At 47.9% G+C, this 17,500-nt stretch overlaps 1 protein-coding gene across 1 annotated transcript in view; it reads left to right on the top strand.

Annotated features, from left to right (window-relative positions):
• LOC106599296 (ELKS/Rab6-interacting/CAST family member 1) overlaps window positions 1–17,500 on the top strand; it is a 678,087-nt gene that overhangs the window by 258,097 nt on the left and 402,490 nt on the right. The window contains 2 exon segments of the mRNA XM_045700260.1: window positions 10,460–10,597; window positions 14,888–15,028. Coding sequence (XP_045556216.1) covers window positions 10,460–10,597; window positions 14,888–15,028 — 279 coding nt within the window.

Here is a 17,500-nt window from a genome sequence, read left to right as displayed (position 1 = left end):
TGGGTGGATGATGTTGGAGACAGCTGCTGTGTGTTGAATGGGTGGATGATGTTGGAGACAGCTGCTGTGTGTTGAATGGGTGGATGATGTTTAGACAGCTGCTGTGTGTTGAATGGGTGGATGATGTTGGAGACAGCTGCTGTGTGTTGAATGGGTGGATGATGTTGGAGACAGCTGCTGTGTGTTGAATGGGTGGATGATGTTGGAGACAGCTGCTGTGTGTTGAATGGGTGGATGATGTTTAGACAGCTGCTGTGTGTTGAATGGGTGGATGATGTTGGAGACAGCTGCTGTGTGTTGAATGGGTGGATGATGTTTGAGACAGCTGCTGTGTGTTGAATGGGTGGATGATGTTTAGACAGCTGCTGTGTGTTGAATGGGTGGATGATGTTGGAGACAGCTGCTGTGTGTTGAATGGGTGGATGATGTTTGAGACAGCTGCTGTGTGTTGAATGGGTGGATGATGTTTAGACAGCTGCTGTGTGTTGAATGGGTGGATGATGTTGGAGACAGCTGCTGTGTGTTGAATGGGTGGATGATGTTGGAGACAGCTGCTGTGTGTTGAATGGGTGGATGATGTTTGAGACAGCTGCTGTGTGTTGAATGGGTGGATGATGTTTGAGACAGCTGCTGTGTGTTGAATGGGTGGATGATGTTGGTGACAGCTGCTGTGTGTTGAATGGGTGGATGATGTTGGAGACAGCTGCTGTGTGTTGAATGGGTGGATGATGTTGGAGACAGCTGCTGTGTGTTGAATGGGTGGATGATGTTGGTGACAGCTGCTGTGTGTTGAATGGGTGGATGATGTTGGAGACAGCTGCTGTGTGTTGAATGGGTGGATGATGTTGGAGACAGCTGCTGTGTGTTGAATGGGTGGATGATGTTTAGACAGCTGCTGTGTGTTGAATGGGTGGATGATGTTGGAGACAGCTGCTGTGTGTTGAATGGGTGGATGATGTTTAGACAGCTGCTGTGTGTTGAATGGGTGGATGATGTTTAGACAGCTGCTGTGTGTTGAATGGGTAGATGATGTTTAGACAGCTGCTGTGTGTTGAATGGGTGGATGATGTTGGAGACAGCTGCTGTGTGTAGAATGGCTGGATGATGTTGGAGACAGCTGCTGTGTGTTGAATGGGTGGATGATGATGGAGACAGCTGCTGTGTGTAGAATGGGTGGATGATGTTTAGACAGCTGCTGTGTGTTGAATGGGTGGATGATGTTGGAGACAGCTGCTGTGTGTTGAATGGGTGGATGATGATGGAGACAGCTGCTGTGTGTTGAATGGCTGGATGATGATGGAGACAGCTGCTGTGTGTTGAATGGGTGGATGATGTTGGAGACAGCTGCTGTGTGTTGAATGGGTGGATGATGTTTAGACAGCTGCTGTGTGTTGAATGGGTGGATGATGTTGGAGACAGCTGCTGTGTGTAGAATGGGTGGATGATGTTTAGACAGCTGCTGTGTGTAGAATGGGTGGATGATGTTTAGACAGCTGCTGTGTGTAGAATGGGTGGATGATGTTTAGACAGCTGCTGTGTGTTGAGAGGCAGGACCGGGACTGGAACGAACTACAGAGATACAACGTCTTCCTACAATATGCAGGATTAAAATGTCTCTCAGTGTGTGTCTCGGTGTGTGTGTCTCGTGTCTGGTGTGTGTATGTGTCTGGGGTGTCTGGTGTGTGTGTGTGTGTGTGTGTGTGTATGTGTCTGGTGTGTGTGTGTTGTGTGTTGTTGTGTGTGTGTGTGTGTGTGTGTGTGTGTGTGTGTGTGTGTGTGTGTGTGTGTGTGTGTCTCGGTGTGTGTGTGTGTGTGTGTCTGGTGTGTGTGTCTGTGTGTGTGTCTCGTGTGTGTGTGTGTGTGTGTGTGTGTGTGTGTGTGTGTGTGTGTGTGTGTGTGTGTGTGTGTGTGTGTGTGTGTGTGTGTGTGTGTGTGTGTGTGTGTGTCTCGGTGTGTGTGTGTTATCCAGGGCCCTAATGAGACAGTGTTACACCACAGCCAGTCTGAAGAAGCGCAGGCTGGATCAAAGGAACAGTCTCTCTGAATGTCAAGTGTGTTGGAGGGTTCAGACGAGTCTACACAGGAGAGTGTGTGACTGCTTTCTAATGTCCCGCCATACAGTTCAAGGTGTCTATTTCTACCTTTGTCTGTGTACATATTGGTGTGTGTTTTATATCCTGACTTCTGGCAGGCTGTCAATCTGGCTGTCAATCAGGCTGTCAGGTAGACTGGTGATTAATGAGCCAGTGGAAATACTCTAGGTCTCTGGGCAGACTCAGTCCACCATGTGCATGAAAACGAGGTGTCTTTCATTGAATGACAACAAAGACTTTACTGAAGAATCACTACTGAAGAATCACTACTGAAGAATCCCTACTGAAGAATCCCTACTGAAGAATCACTACTGAAGAATCACTACTGAAGAATCCCTACTGAAGAATCACTACTGAAGAATCACTACTGAAGAATCCCTACTGAAGAATCACTACTGAAGAATCACTACTGAAGAATCCCTACTGAAGAATCCCTACTGAAGAATCCCTACTGAAGAATCCCTACTGAAGAATCCCTACTGAAGAATCCCTACTGAAGAATCCCTACTGAAGAATCCCTACTGAAGAATCCCTACTGAAGAATCCCTACTGAAGAATCCCTACTGAAGAATCACTACTGAAGAATCACTACTGAAGAATCCCTACTGAAGAATCACTACTGAAGAATCCCTACTGAAGAATCCCTACTGAAGAATCCCTACTGAAGAATCCCTACTGAAGAATCACTACTGAAGAATCCCTACTGAAGAATCACTACTGAAGAATCCCTACTGAAGAATCACCGACGAAGGGGCGTAGACTTAGGCTTGCCTCAATAATGTTTTATTGTGTCCCCGAACAACTGAAAAAACTCTTATTGAAGTCCAGAAAGAACATAAACATCACACAATGACTTCATAATATATGTACAATGTCTTCTGAACTGTTTCAGCTGGGAAGCATGAGGACGCCTTAAACCACCTCCCTCCCGAGAGAGAGAGAGAGAGAGAGAGAGAGAGAGAGAGAGAGAGAGAGAGAGAGAGAGAGAGAGAGACAGAGAGAGACAGAGACAGAGACAGAGACAGAGACAGAGAGAGAGATGACTCAACCCTGTTAGAGACCAGATCAAACCAACAGTTTACAGTGTGAGGCCCCATTACCAAGACGGCCCTTTCCTTTTCTCAACTATTCACTTTAAAACACCTCTACTGACTGACTATCAGCATCACAGACCAGGGACCAATGCCAAATGGCACCCTATATCCTTTATAGTGGACTACTTTTGACCAGAGCCCTATGGCACTTTAGTGCAGTACATAGGGAATACGGTGCCATTTGGGATGGAATTTAGGACATCTGTCTAAACATGTCTGAACATGATTTAAAACAATAAACCGGCCAAACCCTGGTTTTGTTTCTTCTTGGGAAGCAGCTGTAGTTGTTTGAACTGCACCAGGGCAGAAAAATTCATTATCAAATTTCTTCTCACTTTTTCCACTCAGTTTTTTCGTTTGTTTTTCTTTTGAGAAACCTTTGTGCCAAAACATCCAGCGGTTTAATTAAATTCATACTGTAAGTTGACACAATTGTGTATTTTCTTACGATGTCGACCATGAACTCTCATTGTTGGCTACGTCGCAGGTTATTATTGTTCGATTCATTTTTTGAGGGGACCTTTAGAAGAATAAAACATGATTTTTAATTATTAAGATGAACAACAGCTAAAGATGATTCTGGACTGACAGAGCGGAGGATAGGAGTTAAAGACTGAGAAAGAGAGGGAGAGGAGGATAGAAGGAGTTAAAGACTGAGAAAGAGAGGGAGAGGAGGATAGGAGATAAAGACAGAAAGAGAGGGAGAGGAGGATAGGAGATAAAGACTGAGAAAGAGAGGGAGAGGAGGATAGAAGGAGATAAAGACTGAGAAAGCGAGGGAGAGGAGGATAGAGGGAGATAAAGACTGAGAAAGAGAGGGAGAGGAGGATAGGAGATAAAGACTGAGAAAGAGAGGGAGATATCACTCTTCGTGGCTAGTCGTCTGTTCTGTAGACTATTGTCCCAATAGCCTTTGGGTGGTCTCCCTTCCATTCCCGGCCTGAGTGTCTTTCCCAGACTCACACATACGGGTACATTAGTATCCCAAGCCACCTGAGCCCTCCCCTCAAATGGGTCCCTCTTCTAGAGCCCAGAGATCTAAACAGTCTAACAGAGGAGAAGATTGAGATATTAGCATATTGTTTAGATCTTCATGAGCCATGCTGCGGGTTAGGGATGCTGCAGGGTTGGGGATGCTGTGGGGTTAGGGATGCTGTGGGGTTGGGGATGCTGCGGGTTAGGGATGCTGCAGGGTTGGGGATGCTGTGGGGTTAGGGATGCTGCGGGGTTAGGGATGCTGCGGGGTTGGGGATGCTGCGGGGTTGGGGATGCTGCGGGGTTAGGAATGCTGCGGGGTTGGGGATGCTGCGGGGTTGGAGATGCTGCGGGGTTGGGGATGCTGCGGGGTTAGGGATGCTGCGGGGTTAGGGATGCTGGGGGATGCTGCGGGGTTGGGGATGCTGCGGGGTTGGGGATGCTGGGGGGTTGGGGATGCTGCGGGGTTGGGGATGCTGCGGGGTTGGGGATGCTGCGGGGTTGGGGATGCTGCGGGGTTGGGGATGCTGCGGGGTTGGGGATGCTGCGGGGTTGGGGATGCTGCGGGGTTGGGGATGCTGCGGGGTTGGGGATGCTGCGGGGTTGGGGATGCTGCGGGGTTGGGGATGCTGCGGGGTTGGGGATGCTGTGGGGGTTGGGGATGCTGCGGGGTTGGGGATGCTGTGGGGTTGGGGATGCTGCGGGGTTGGGGATGCTGCGGGGTTGGGGATGCTGCGGGGTTAGGGATGCTGCGGGGTTGGGGATGCTGCGGGGTTGGGGATGCTGCGGGGTTAGGGATGCTGCGGGGTTAGGGATGCTGCGGGGTTGGGGATGCTGCGGGGTTGGGGATGCTGCGGGGTTGGGAGCCTTCAGGCTGATTTGGAGTGGATCATACACCAGCCTTCCCTCCAGACTTCTGATTGGATGAGCCAGTGGACAGCTCATTGCCATGGTCACCGACTTTGACCTGACTTTGACAGATAAGAAAAGAGATGAAGTCGTCAAACTGCCTCAGAGAAACAAAACACTTTCATATTTAGACGCTGAATAATGCATTTTATATTTGTGATTAACAGCAATTAACTATATTTATGGTGTGATTAGTTTTTGTACTTTGGTTCTCACCCCCTCAATTATTTCAGAGTGAGCGAGAGAGAGAGAGAGAGGGGAGAGAGAGAGAGAGACAGAGAGAGAATGGGAGAGAGAGAATGGGAGAGGGAGATAGAGAGAATGGGAGAGAGAAAGAGAGAATGGGAGAGAGAGAGAGGGGAGAGAGAAAGAGAGGGGAGGGAGAGAGGACATTCATACGTGAGGTGATATATTGACACCAGTTTATGGTGATAGACAGAATATTACAGGTATTAATCAAATCAGTCTGTGTTTAATTAAATGTGAAATAGGAGAAAGAAACAGACAGTCTCTTCATTGAGCTGTCTCTGATGATGAATGAATATGTGTGTGTGTGTGTGTGTAAGAGAGGGAGAGACAGATATAGATTCAGTGTGTGTGTGTGTGTGTGTCGTGTGCTCTCTCACATAGCCATGCCATTTATCAACCTCTCAGCTCCAGGTACTAAAGCCACCTTTCACAGCCAGATAAGAAAAGTTGACAATGGAAATTAAACACTGTTTTATTCAAGCCTCAATTTTTTGTGGAAAGTGGAAATAATGAATTCAGTTTACTGGTAAACGTTGACAGTTTCCAGTAATATACCTTCCCTTTGCAACTCTATTCAGGAAACATCGCTCTGCGGTGGAAAATCTGAATGGCCACTGTGTGTTCTCTGGAAAAACTGTTCTGTTGTGTTCTGTCTGTTCTGTTGTGTCTGTTGTGTTGTGTTCTGTCTGTTGTGTTGTGTTCTGTCTGTTGTGTTGGGTTATGTCTGTTGTGTTCTGTCTGTTGTGTTGGGTTCTGTCTGTTGTGTTGTGTTCTGTCTGTTGTGTTGTGTTCTGTCTGTTGTGTTGTGTCTGTTGTGTTCTGTCTGTTGTGTTGTGTTCTGTCTGTTGTGTTGTGTTGTGTTCTGTCTGTTGTGTTGTGTTCTGTCTGTTGTGTTGGGTTATGTCTGTTGTGTTCTGTCTGTTGTGTTGGGTTCTGTCTGTTGTGTTGTGTTCTGTCTGTTGTGTCTGTTGTGTTGTGTTGTGTCTGTTGTGTTGTGTTCTGTTCTGTTGTGTTGTGTCTGTTGGGTTATGTCTGTCGTGTTGTGTCTGTTGTGTTGTGTCTGTTGTGTTGTGTCTGTTGTGTTGTGTTCTGTCTGTTGTGTTGTGTTCTGTCTGTTCTGTCTGTCGTGTTCTGTCTGTCGTGTTGTGTCTGTTGTGTTGTGTCTGTTGTGTTATGTCTGTTCTGTTGTGTTCTGTCGTGTTGTGTTGTGTCTGTTGTGTTGTGTCTGTTGTGTTCTGTCTGTTGTGTCCTGTCTGTTCTGTTGTGTTCTGTCTGTCGTGTTCTGTTCTGTCTGTTGTGTTCTGTCTGTTGTGTTGTGTCTGTTGTGTTGTGTCTGTTGTGTTGTGTCTGTTGTGTTGTGTCTGTTGTGTTGTGTCTGTTGTGTTGTGTTGTGTCTGTTGTGTTGTGTCTGTTGTGTTGTGTCTGTTGTGTTGTGTCTGTTGTGTTGTGTTGTGTCTGTTCTGTTCTGTCTGTTGTGTTCTGTCTGTTGTGTTCTGTCTGTTGTGTTCTGTTGTGTTCTGTCTGTTCTGTTGTGTCTGTTGTGTTGTGTTCTGTCTGTTGTGTTGTGTTCTGTTGTGTTGTGTCTGTTGTGTTGTGTTCTGTCTGTTGTGTTGTGTTCTGTCTGTTGTGTCTGTTGTGTTGTGTTCTGTTGTGTTCTGTCTGTTGTGTTCTGTCTGTTGTGTCTGTTGTGTTGTGTTCTGTCTGTTGTGTTGTGTTCTGTCTGTTGTGTCTGTTGTGTTGTGTTCTGTCTGTTGTGTTCTGTTCTGTCGTGTTGTGTCTGTTGTGTTGTGTCTGTTGTGTTGTGTCTGTTGTGTTGTGTTGTGTCTGTTGTGTTGTGTCTGTTGTGTTGTGTCTGTTGTGTTGTGTTGTGTCTGTTGTGTTGTGTCTGTTGTGTTCTGTTGTTGTGTTCTGTCTGTTGTGTTCTGTGTTCTGTCTGTTGTGTTTCTGTTGTGTTGTGTTGTGTCTGTCTGTTGTGTTGTGTTCTGTTCTGTTGTGTTGTGTCTGTTGTGTTGTGTCTGTTCTGTTGTGTCTGTTGTGTTGTGTTCTGTCTGTTGTGTTGTGTTCTGTCTGTTGTGTCTGTTGTGTTGTGTTGTGTCTGTTGTGTTGTGTTCTGTTCTGTCTGTTGTGTTCTGTCTGTTGTGTTTCTGTCTGTTGTGTTCTGTCTGTTGTGTTGTGTTCTGTCTGTTGTGTCTGTCGTGTTGTGTTGTGTCTGTTGTGTTGTGTTCTGTTTTTCTGTCTGTTGTGTTCTGTCTGTTGTGTTCTGTCTGTTGTGTTGTGTCTGTTGTGTTCTGTCTGTTGTGTTGTGTTCTGTCTGTTGTGTTCTGTCGTTGTGTTCTGTCTGTTGTGTTGTGTTCTGTCTGTTGTGTTGTGTTCTGTCTGTTGTGTTGTGTTGTGTTCTGTTGTGTTGTGTCCTGTCTGTTGTGTTGTGTCTGTTGTGTTCTGTCGTTGTGTTCTGTCTGTTGTGTTCTGTCTGTTCTGTCTGTTCTGTTGTGTTGTGTTCTGTTGTGTTCTGTCTGTTTGTGTTCTGTCTGTTGTGTTGTGTTCTGTTGTGTTCTATCTGTTGTGTTCTGTCTGTTGCTGTTCTGTCTGTTGTGTTCTGTCTGTTGTGTTGTGTTCTGTCTGTTGTGTTCTGTCTGTTGTGTTCTGTCAGTTGTGTGCTGTGTTGTGTTCTGTCTGTTGTGTCCTGTCTGTTGTGTCCTGTCTGTTGTGTTCTGTCTGTTGTGTTCTGTCTGTTGTGTTCTGTCTGTTGTGTCTGTTCTGTTGTGTTCTGTCTGTTGTGTTCTGTCTGTTCTGTTGTGTTCTGTTGTTCTGTCTGTTGTGTTGTGTCTGTTGTGTTGTGTCTGTTGTGTTGTGTCTGTTGTGTTGTGTCTGTTGTGTTGTATGTCTGTTGTGTTGTGTCTGTTGTGTTGTGTCTGTTGTGTTGTGTCTGTTGTGTTGTGTTCTGTCTGTTGTGTCCTGTCTGTTCTGTCTGCTGTGTTGTGTTCTGTCTGTTCTGTTGTGTTCTGTCGTGTTGTGTTGTGTCTGTTGTGTTGTGTCTGTTGTGTTCTGTCTGTTGTGTCCTGTCTGTTCTGTTGTGTTCTGTCTGTTGTGTTGTGTTCTGTCTGTTCTGTTGTGTTCTGTCTGTTGTGTCCTGTCTGTTCTGTCTGTCTGTTGTGTCCTGTCTGTTCTGTTGTGTTCTGTCTGTTGTGTTGTGTTCTGTCTGTTGTGTCTGTTCTGTTGTGTTCTGTCTGTTGTGTTTTTGTTCTGTCTGTTGTGTTGTGTCTGTTGTGTTGTGTCTTTGTGTTCTGTCTGTTGTGTTCTGTCTGTTGTGTTCTGTCTGTTGTGTTGTGTTCTGTCTGTTGTGTTGTGTCTGTTGTGTTGTGTCTGTTGTGTTGTGTTGTGTCTGTTGTGTTCTGTCTGTTGTGTTCTGTCTGTTGTGTTCTGTCTGTTGTGTTCTGTCTGTTGTGTTGTGTTCTGTCTGTTGTGTTCTGTCGTTGTGTTGTGTCTGTTGTGTTTGTGTTCTGTTGTGTTCTGTTGTTGTGTTCTGTCTGTTGTGTTCTGTCTGTTGTGTTGTGTGTGTTGTGTTCTGTCTGTTGTGTGTGTGTTCTGTCTGTGTGTGTTCTGTCTGTTGTGTTCTGTCTGTTGTGTTGTGTTCTGTCTGTTGTGTTCTTCGTTGTGTTGTGTTGTGTTCTGTCTGTTGTGTCCTGTCTGTTGTGTTGTGTCTGTTGTGTTCTGTCTGTTGTGTTCTGTCTGTTGTGTTCTGTCTGTTGTGTTTGTCTGTTCTGTCTGTTCTGTTGTGTTGTGTTTGTTGTGTTGTGTCTTGTTGTGTTGTGTTCTGTCTGTTGTGTCCTGTCTGTTCTGTCTGTCTGTTGTGTCCTGTCTGTTCTGTTGTGTTCTGTCTGTTGTGTTGTGTTCTGTCTGTTGTGTTCTGTTTGTTGTGTTCTGTCTGTTGTTGTTGTGTTGTGTCTTGTTCTGTCTGTTGTGTTCTGTCTGTTGTGTTCTGTCTGTTGTGTTGTGTCTGTTGTGTTGGTGTCTGTTGTGTTCTGTCTGTTGTGTTGTGTCTGTTGTGTTGTGTTCTGTCTGTTGTGTTCTGTCTGTTGTGTTCTGTCTGTTGTCTGTTGTGTTCTGTGTCTGTTGTGTCTGTTGTGTTGTGTTGTGTTCTGTCTGTTGTGTCCTGTCTGTTCTGTCTGTTGTTCTGTCTGTTGTGTTGTTTGTGTCTGTCTGTTGTGTTCTGTCTGTTGTGTTCTGTCTGTTGTGTTCTGGTCTGTTCTGTTGTGTTCTGTCTGTTGTGTTCTGTCTTGTCTGTTGTGTCCTGTCTGTTCTGTTGTGTTCTGTCTGTTGTGTTCTGTCTGTTGTGTTGTGTTCTGTCTGTTGTGTCTGTTCTGTTGTGTTCTGTCTGTTGTGTCTGTTGTGTTGTGTCCTGTCTGTTCTGTTCTGTCTGTTGTGTTCTGTCTTTTGTGTTGGGTTATGTCTGTTGGGTTATGTCTGTTGGGTTATGTCTGTTGTGTTGTGTCTGTTGTGTTGTGTCTGTTGTGTTGTGTCTGTTGTGTTCTGTCTGTTGTGTTGTGTTCTGTCTGTTGTGTCTGTTGTGTTGTGTCCTGTCTGTTCTGTTCTGTCTGTTGTGTTGTGTTCTGTTCTGTTTGTTCGTTCTACATTGAACATGCTTCTCTGTCTTTGTTTGTCCTGTGTGTGTGTGTGTGTGTGTGTGTGTGTGTGTGTGTGTGTGTGTGTGTGTGTGTGTGTGTGTGTGTGTGTGTGTGTGTGTGTGTGTGTGCGCGTGTGTGTGTCACTCAAGCAAGAGCTTATGTGTGTGTTTTCTGCTGACTCACAATGCTCTCTCTCCCTCCCTCATCCATTCTCCCTCCCTCTCCCTCCCTCATCCATTCTCCCTCCCTCCCTCTCCCTCCCTCATCCATTCTCCCTCCCTCCCTCTCCCTCCCTCATCCATTCTCCCTCCCTCCCTCCCTCTCCCTCCCTCATCCATTCTCCCTCCCTCCCCCCTCCCTCCCCTCCCTCCCTCCCTCATCCGTTCTCCCTCCCTCCCTCTCCCTCCCTCATCCATTCTCCCTCCCTCCCTCCCTCCCTCCTCCTCCCTCCCTCATCCCTTCACCCCCTCCTCCTTCCCTTCCTCCCTCCTTTCCTGTCTGTCCCTCTGTTCAGATTGAGAATCTGCAGGAGCAGCTGAGAGACAAGGAGAAACAGATGAGTAGTTTGAAGGACAGAGTCAGGTCTCTCCAGACAGACACCTCTAACACTGACACAGCTCTCACCACCCTGGAAGAAGCACTGGCTGAGAAGGTATATATTACACACACACACACACACACACACACACACACACACACACACACACACACACACACACACACACACACACACACACACACACACACACACACACACACACACACACACACACACACAAGCTTTGGGGCTCCCGAGTGGCGCAGAGGTCTAAGGCACTGCATCTCAGTGCTAGAGGTGTCACTACAGACACCCTGGTTCGATCCCGGGCTGTATCACAACCGGCCGTGATTGGGAGTCCCATAGGGTGGCGCACAATTGGCCCAGCTTTGTCCAGGTTAGGGGAGGGTTTGGCCGGGATAGGCCGTCCAGGTTAGGGGAGGGTTTGGCCTGGATAGGCCGTCCAGGTTAGGGAGGGTTTGGCCTGGATAGGCTGTCCAGGTTAGGGAGGGTTTGGCCTGGGTAGGCCGTCCAGGTTAGGAGGGTTTGGCCTGGGTAGGCCGTCCAGGTTAGGGAGGGTTTGGCCTGGATAGGCCGTCCAGGTTAGGGAGAATTTGGCCTGGATAGGCCGTCCAGGTTAGAGAGGGTTTGGCCTGGGTAGGCCGTCCAGGTTAGGGAGGGTTTGGCCTGGATAGGCCGTCCAGGTTAGGGAGAATTTGGCCTGGATAGGCCGTCCAGGTTAGGGAGGGTTTGGCCTGGATAGGCTGTCCAGGTTAGGGAGGGTTTGGCCTGGATAGGCTGTCCAGGTTAGGGAGGGTTTGGCCTGGATAGGCCGTCCAGGTTAGGGAGGGTCTGGCCTGGATAGGCCGTCATTGTAAAATTAGAATTTGTGGTCTATGAAAATAAAAGCTGTGGTTTAGTTGTGGTGACTGAGCTATGAGAATGACGCTGTAACACACAGCAGCACAGCTACACTACTACACTACAACACTACTACACTACTACACTACAACACTACTACACTACTACACCACTACACTACAACACTACCACACTACTACACTACCACACCACTACACTACTACACTACCACACTACTACACTACCACACTACTACACAACACACTACCACACTACTACACTACCACACTACACTACTACACTACCACACTACTACACAACACTACTACACTACTACACCACACTACTATACTACTACACTACCACACTACTACACTACCACACTACTACACTACTACCCTCCTTCTTTCCCTCCCTCCCTCCCTCCCCGTCCTTCCTTCCCTCCCTCCCTCCTTCCCCCTCCCTCCCTCCCTCCCTCCTCCCTCCCCCCTCCCTCCTTCCCCCTCCCTCCTTCCCCCCTCCCTCTCCCCCTCTCCCCTCCCTCCCTCCCTCCTTTTAGGATTTAGAGTATTTCTTTCTTGAGTCAGAGTTGTGTTATTATGGAGAACCGCTCACACGTTATAGCTCTGGGTTGTTCTCCCCCCCCTCTCTCTCTTTCTCTCTCCCCCTCCCCTCTCTCTCCCTATCTCTCCTCTCCTCTCTACCTCTCCCCTCTCTTTCTTCCTCACCCTCTCTCCGTCTCTATCCCTCTCACCCTCTCTCTCTCCATCTCACCCTGTCTCTCCCTCTCCATCTCTCTCCCTCTCTCTCACTTTGTCTCACCCTCTCTCCATCTCACCCTCTCTCTCCCTCTATCTCTGTCTCTCTCTCTGTCTCTCTCTCTCCCTCTCTGTCTCTCTCTCTCCCTCTCTCTCCCCCTCTCTGTCTCTCTCTCTCCCCCTCTCTCTCGCTCTCTCTCTCTCTCTCCCTCTCTCTCTCTCTCTCTCCCTCTCACACATATTATAATGGTAGGGTGTTCACCTCTGAGTGCCTCAAGCTGAATGCACCAGAATTAGACCTGATTCATTTCAGAGTGTTTTAATAGAGGAGTTGTAAATGAATTGACAGTTTCTGAAAACACAGTGTTGTGGTAAAGGCCTTGCTGCGATGCAGAGCTTGGTTGAGGTGGTGTGAGATGAACAGAGCCAACCGTTGGTCTCCCAGTATGTGGTGTGTGTTGTTCTGACTGGCTGTGAAGGTTGAACACTCTGCCAGACACTGTTCTACTTGTGATATAAGGAGTGTGAGAAAGTTCAAGCGCCAGTTAAACTTTGATGGACTGTGTGTGAGGCGATGAATGAGGAAAAACATACTTATTATTAAACAACAAGTGGTTATTATTAGTTTAATATTACGTAATAATAGCCATTCAAATATAGCAATATCCACTAGATTATTTTCCAGGCCAGGTGTAATGTCCCTCAAAACAACATTCAGACCCTGTTGTCAATAGAAACCAATAGAAGAGGAACTCTTAGGCAGGGCGGCCCACCTCACCTTTACAGTCATGGGGAATCCAATTGGTAGTTCTTGTCTCATCACTGCAACTCCCGTGGGGACTCGGGAGAGGTGAAGGTCGAGAGCCGTGCGTCCTCCGAAACACGACCCAACCAAGCCGCACTGCTTCTTCACACAATGACTGCTTAACCAGGAAGCCAGCCGCACCAATGTGTCAGAGGAAATACTGTACACCTGGCGACCGTGTCAGCGTGCATTACACCCGGCCCGCCACAGGAGTCACTAGACCGCAATGGGACAAGGACATCCCTGCCGGCCAAACCCTCTCCTAACCCAAACGACGCTGGGCTAAACCCTCCCCTAACCTGGACGACGCTGGGCCAAACCCTCCCCTAACCTGGATGACGCTGGGCTAAACCCTCCCCTAACCTGGACGACGCTGGGCTAAACCCTGCCCTAACCTGGATGACGCTGGGCTAAACCCTGCCCTAACCTGGATGACGCTGGGCTAAACCCTCCCCTAACCTGGACGACGCTGGGCCAAACCCTCCCCTAACCTGGACGACGCTGGGCTAAACCCTCCCCTAACCTGGACGACGCTGGGCCAAACCCTGCCCTAACCTGGACGACGCTGGGCTAAACCCTCCCCTAACCTGGACGACGCTGGGCCAAACCCTCCCCTAACCTGGACGACGCTGGGCTAAACCCTCCCCCATCCTGGACGACGCTGGGCCAAACCCTCCCCTAACCTGGACGACGCTGGGCTAAACCCTCCCCTATCCTGGACGACGCTGGGCCAAACCCTCCCCTAACCTGGACGACGCTGGGCCAAACCCTCCCCTAACCTGGACGACGCTGGGCTAAACCCTCCCCTATCCTGAACGACGCTGGGCTAAACCCTCCCCTAACCTGGACGACGCTGGGCTAAACCCTCCCCTAACCCAGGATCTCTAGTGGCAGAACTAGCACTGTGATGCAGTGTCTTAGACCACTGAGACAGAGCCTGGACTCTAACCCAGGATCTCTAATGGCAGAAGTAGCACTGTGATGCAGTGTCTTAGACCACTGAGACAGAGCCTGGACTCTAACCCAGGATCTCTAATGGCAGAAGTAGCACTGTGATGCAGTGTCTTAGTCCACTGAGACAGAGCCTGGACTCTAACCCAGGATCTCTAATGGCAGAAGTAGCACTGTGATGCAGTGTCTTAGACCACTGAGACAGAGCCTGGACTCTAACCCAGGATCTCTAATGGCAGAACTAGCACTGTGATGCAGTGTCTTAGACCACTGAGACAGAGCCTGGACTCTAACCCAGGATCTCTAATGGCAGAAGTAGCACTGTGATGCAGTGTCTTAGACCACTGAGACAGAGCCTGGACTCTAACCCAGGATCTCTAATGGCAGAACTAGCACTGTGATGCAGTGTCTTAGTCCACTGAGACAGAGCCTGGACTCTAACCCAGGATCTCTAGTGGCAGAAGTAGCACTGTGATGCAGTGTCTTAGACCACTGAGACAGAGCCTGGACTCTAACCCAGGATCTCTAATGGCAGAAGTAGCACTGTGATGCAGTGTCTTAGACCACTGAGACAGAGCCTGGACTCTAACCCAGGATCTCTAATGGCAGAAGTAGCACTGTGATGCAGTGTCTTAGACCACTGAGACAGAGCCTGGACTCTAACCCAGGATCTCTAATGGCAGAAGTAGCACTGTGATGCAGTGTCTTAGACCACTGAGACAGAGCCTGGACTCTAACCCAGGATCTCTAATGGCAGAAGTAGCACTGTGATGCAGTGTCTTAGACCACTGAGACAGAGCCTGGACTCTAACCCAGGATCTCTAATGGCAGAAGTAGCACTGTGATGCAGTGTCTTAGACCACTGAGACAGAGCCTGGACTCTAACCCAGGATCTCTAATGGCAGAACTAGCACTGTGATGCAGTGTCTTAGACCACTGCGCCACTCGGGAGGCCCTGACCCCTGTTTCTAACAAGCCGTTCCTCTACAGGTGAGTATGTGTGAATTAACCCTCTGACCCTCTCTGTAGGAGCGTATCATTGAGCGTCTGAAGGAGCAGAGAGACAGAGACGACAGAGAGAAGACAGAAGACATCGAGTCCAACAAGAAAGAACTGAAGGAGCTCAGAGAGAAACTCACTCTATTGCAGGGAGACCTGTCTGATCGAGAGGTGAGCTACAATGACCAGACAGGCACCATACTCAGTCTATTGCAGGGAGACCTGTCTGATCGAGAGGTGAGCTACAATGACCAGACAGGCACCATACTCAGTCTATTGCAGGGAGACCTGTCTGATCGAGAGGTGAGCTACAATGACCAGACAGGCACCATACTCAGTCTATTGCAGGGAGACCTGTCTGATCGAGAGGTGAGCTACAATGACCAGACAGGCACCATACTCAGTCTATTGCAGGGAGACCTGTCTGATCGAGAGGTGAGCTACAATGACCAGACAGGGATAACACAATTGTCACGTCCTGACCAGTATAAGGGTTAATTGTTATGGTAGTTTGGTCAGGACATGGCAGAGGGTATTTGTTTTATGTGGTTCGGGGTGGTGTTTTTGCAGAAGGGCGTTTGATTTATTATTTCCGGGTTTTGGTTTATGTTCTATGTTTATGTATTTCTATGTTTAGTCTAGTGAGTGTATTTCTATGTTAGGTTAATGGGGGTTTGGGACTCTCAATTGGAGGCAGGTGCTTCCTCGTTGCCTCTGATTGAGAGTCCTATATATGGGTAATTGTTTGGTGTAGGTCTTGTGGGAGATTGTTTCTTGTCTAGCGTGTGTGAGCCTGAGAAGACTGTTTGTTGATTGTGAGTTCGTGTTGTTATTTTGGTGTTCATTTTGAGTCTAATAAAAGTTCAAGATGAGCAACCACATACCTGCTGCATTTTGGTCCTCCTTTCCCGACGACAACCGTGACAACAATGACCATACAATCATCGAACCAAGACCATATTCTGACCCCACGTTGACCCCACTCAAGCTGCCTGACCTGCAGGGTCACCTTGAATTCCAGCCAGTCATTTAGCTGAGAAATAGTCCACAGAGTATTAGACTGGATAAGTCACAGAGTCCTGAATGACAGACAGACAGCCCTGCCCAAACATCAGCAATTGACTCTCTCTCTGCCTATTGATTGACTGGGTACTGGCCTGTCCTGAGAGTGGCAGGCAGACAGAGCAGAGGAGAATACTAAGCCATGGGCGTATGTGACTGTCTGGCAGGGACAAGGCATCAGTCTGCAGGTCGGCCAGGAGCTGTCAGCCAGTCAGTCAGCTGTGGACCACTGCTGATGTTCTCAGTCTGCTGTTTGTCTCAGAGACAGAATGAACGGACAGAATGATAAAAGGAGGAGGGGATGGACCTGGGACTTTCCTCAGCAAGTGTGTGTGTGTGTGTGTGTGTGTGTGTGTGTGTGTGTGTGTGTGTGTGTGTGTGTGTGTGAGCAAGATAAAAGGTTCCTCTGTTGATAGCCTACCTCAAAATGTTATCTTTCTCTCTTGGGGCCCCCCCTCTCTTAGACGACCCCTAGTTCCACAGAAAACAGGCCCAACATTGAAATGATCATTCAGTACAGATGTTTGACACATGCAAGTACACACACAGGAGAGGGCAGCTGTAAATATCCTGTCATATTTTCTACTATATAATGGTACAATAGGTTTGTTGTTCGTGTTATTCCTATACTGTGTACTCCTCAGCATTCCTCTAGGCTGTCTGTCTGCTCCTAATACAGCTTTAACACATCACACAACACAAATCCCAACCAACAACCCACTTACTTTCTCCAGCTGTACCAACATACTACAACATCCAGCTGTACCAACATACTACAACATCCAGCTGTACCAACATACTGTAACATCCAGCTGTACCAACATACTGTAACATCCAGCTGTACCAACATACTGTAACATCCAGCTGTACCAACATACTGTAACATCCAGCTGTACCAACATACTACAACATCCAGCTGTACCAACATACTGTAACATCCAGCTGTACCAACATACTGTAACATCCAGCTGTACCAACATACTGCAACATCCAGCTGTACCAACATACTGCAACATCCAGCTGTACCAACATACTGTAACATCCAGCTGTACCAACATACTGTAACATCCAGCTGTACCAACATACTGTAACATCCAGCTGTACCATCATACTACAACATCCAGCTGTACCAACATACTGTAACATCCAGCTGTACCAACATACTGTAACATCCAGCTGCACCAACATACTGTAACATCCAGCTGTACCAACATACTACAACATCCACCTGTACCAACATACTACAACATCCAGCTGTACCAACATACTACAACATCCAGCTGTACCAACATACTGTAACATCCAGCTGTACCAACATACTGTAACATCCAGCTGTACCAACATACTACAACATCCACCTGTACCAACATACTACAACATCCAGCTGTACCAACATACTGTAACATCCAGCTGTACCAACATACTGTAACATCCAGCTGTACCAACATACTGTAACATCCAGCTGTACCAACATACTACAACATCCAGCTGTACCAACATACTGTAACATCCAGCTGTACCAACATACTACAACATCCAGCTGTACCAACATACTACAACATCCACCTGTACCAACATACT

Source organism: Salmo salar, chromosome ssa17 (genome assembly GCF_905237065.1).
Source record: "Salmo salar chromosome ssa17, Ssal_v3.1, whole genome shotgun sequence".
Lineage (NCBI taxonomy): Eukaryota > Metazoa > Chordata > Actinopteri > Salmoniformes > Salmonidae > Salmo > Salmo salar.
Note: the sequence above shows the minus strand (reverse complement) of the source record. Positions and strands in the feature narration are given on the sequence as shown.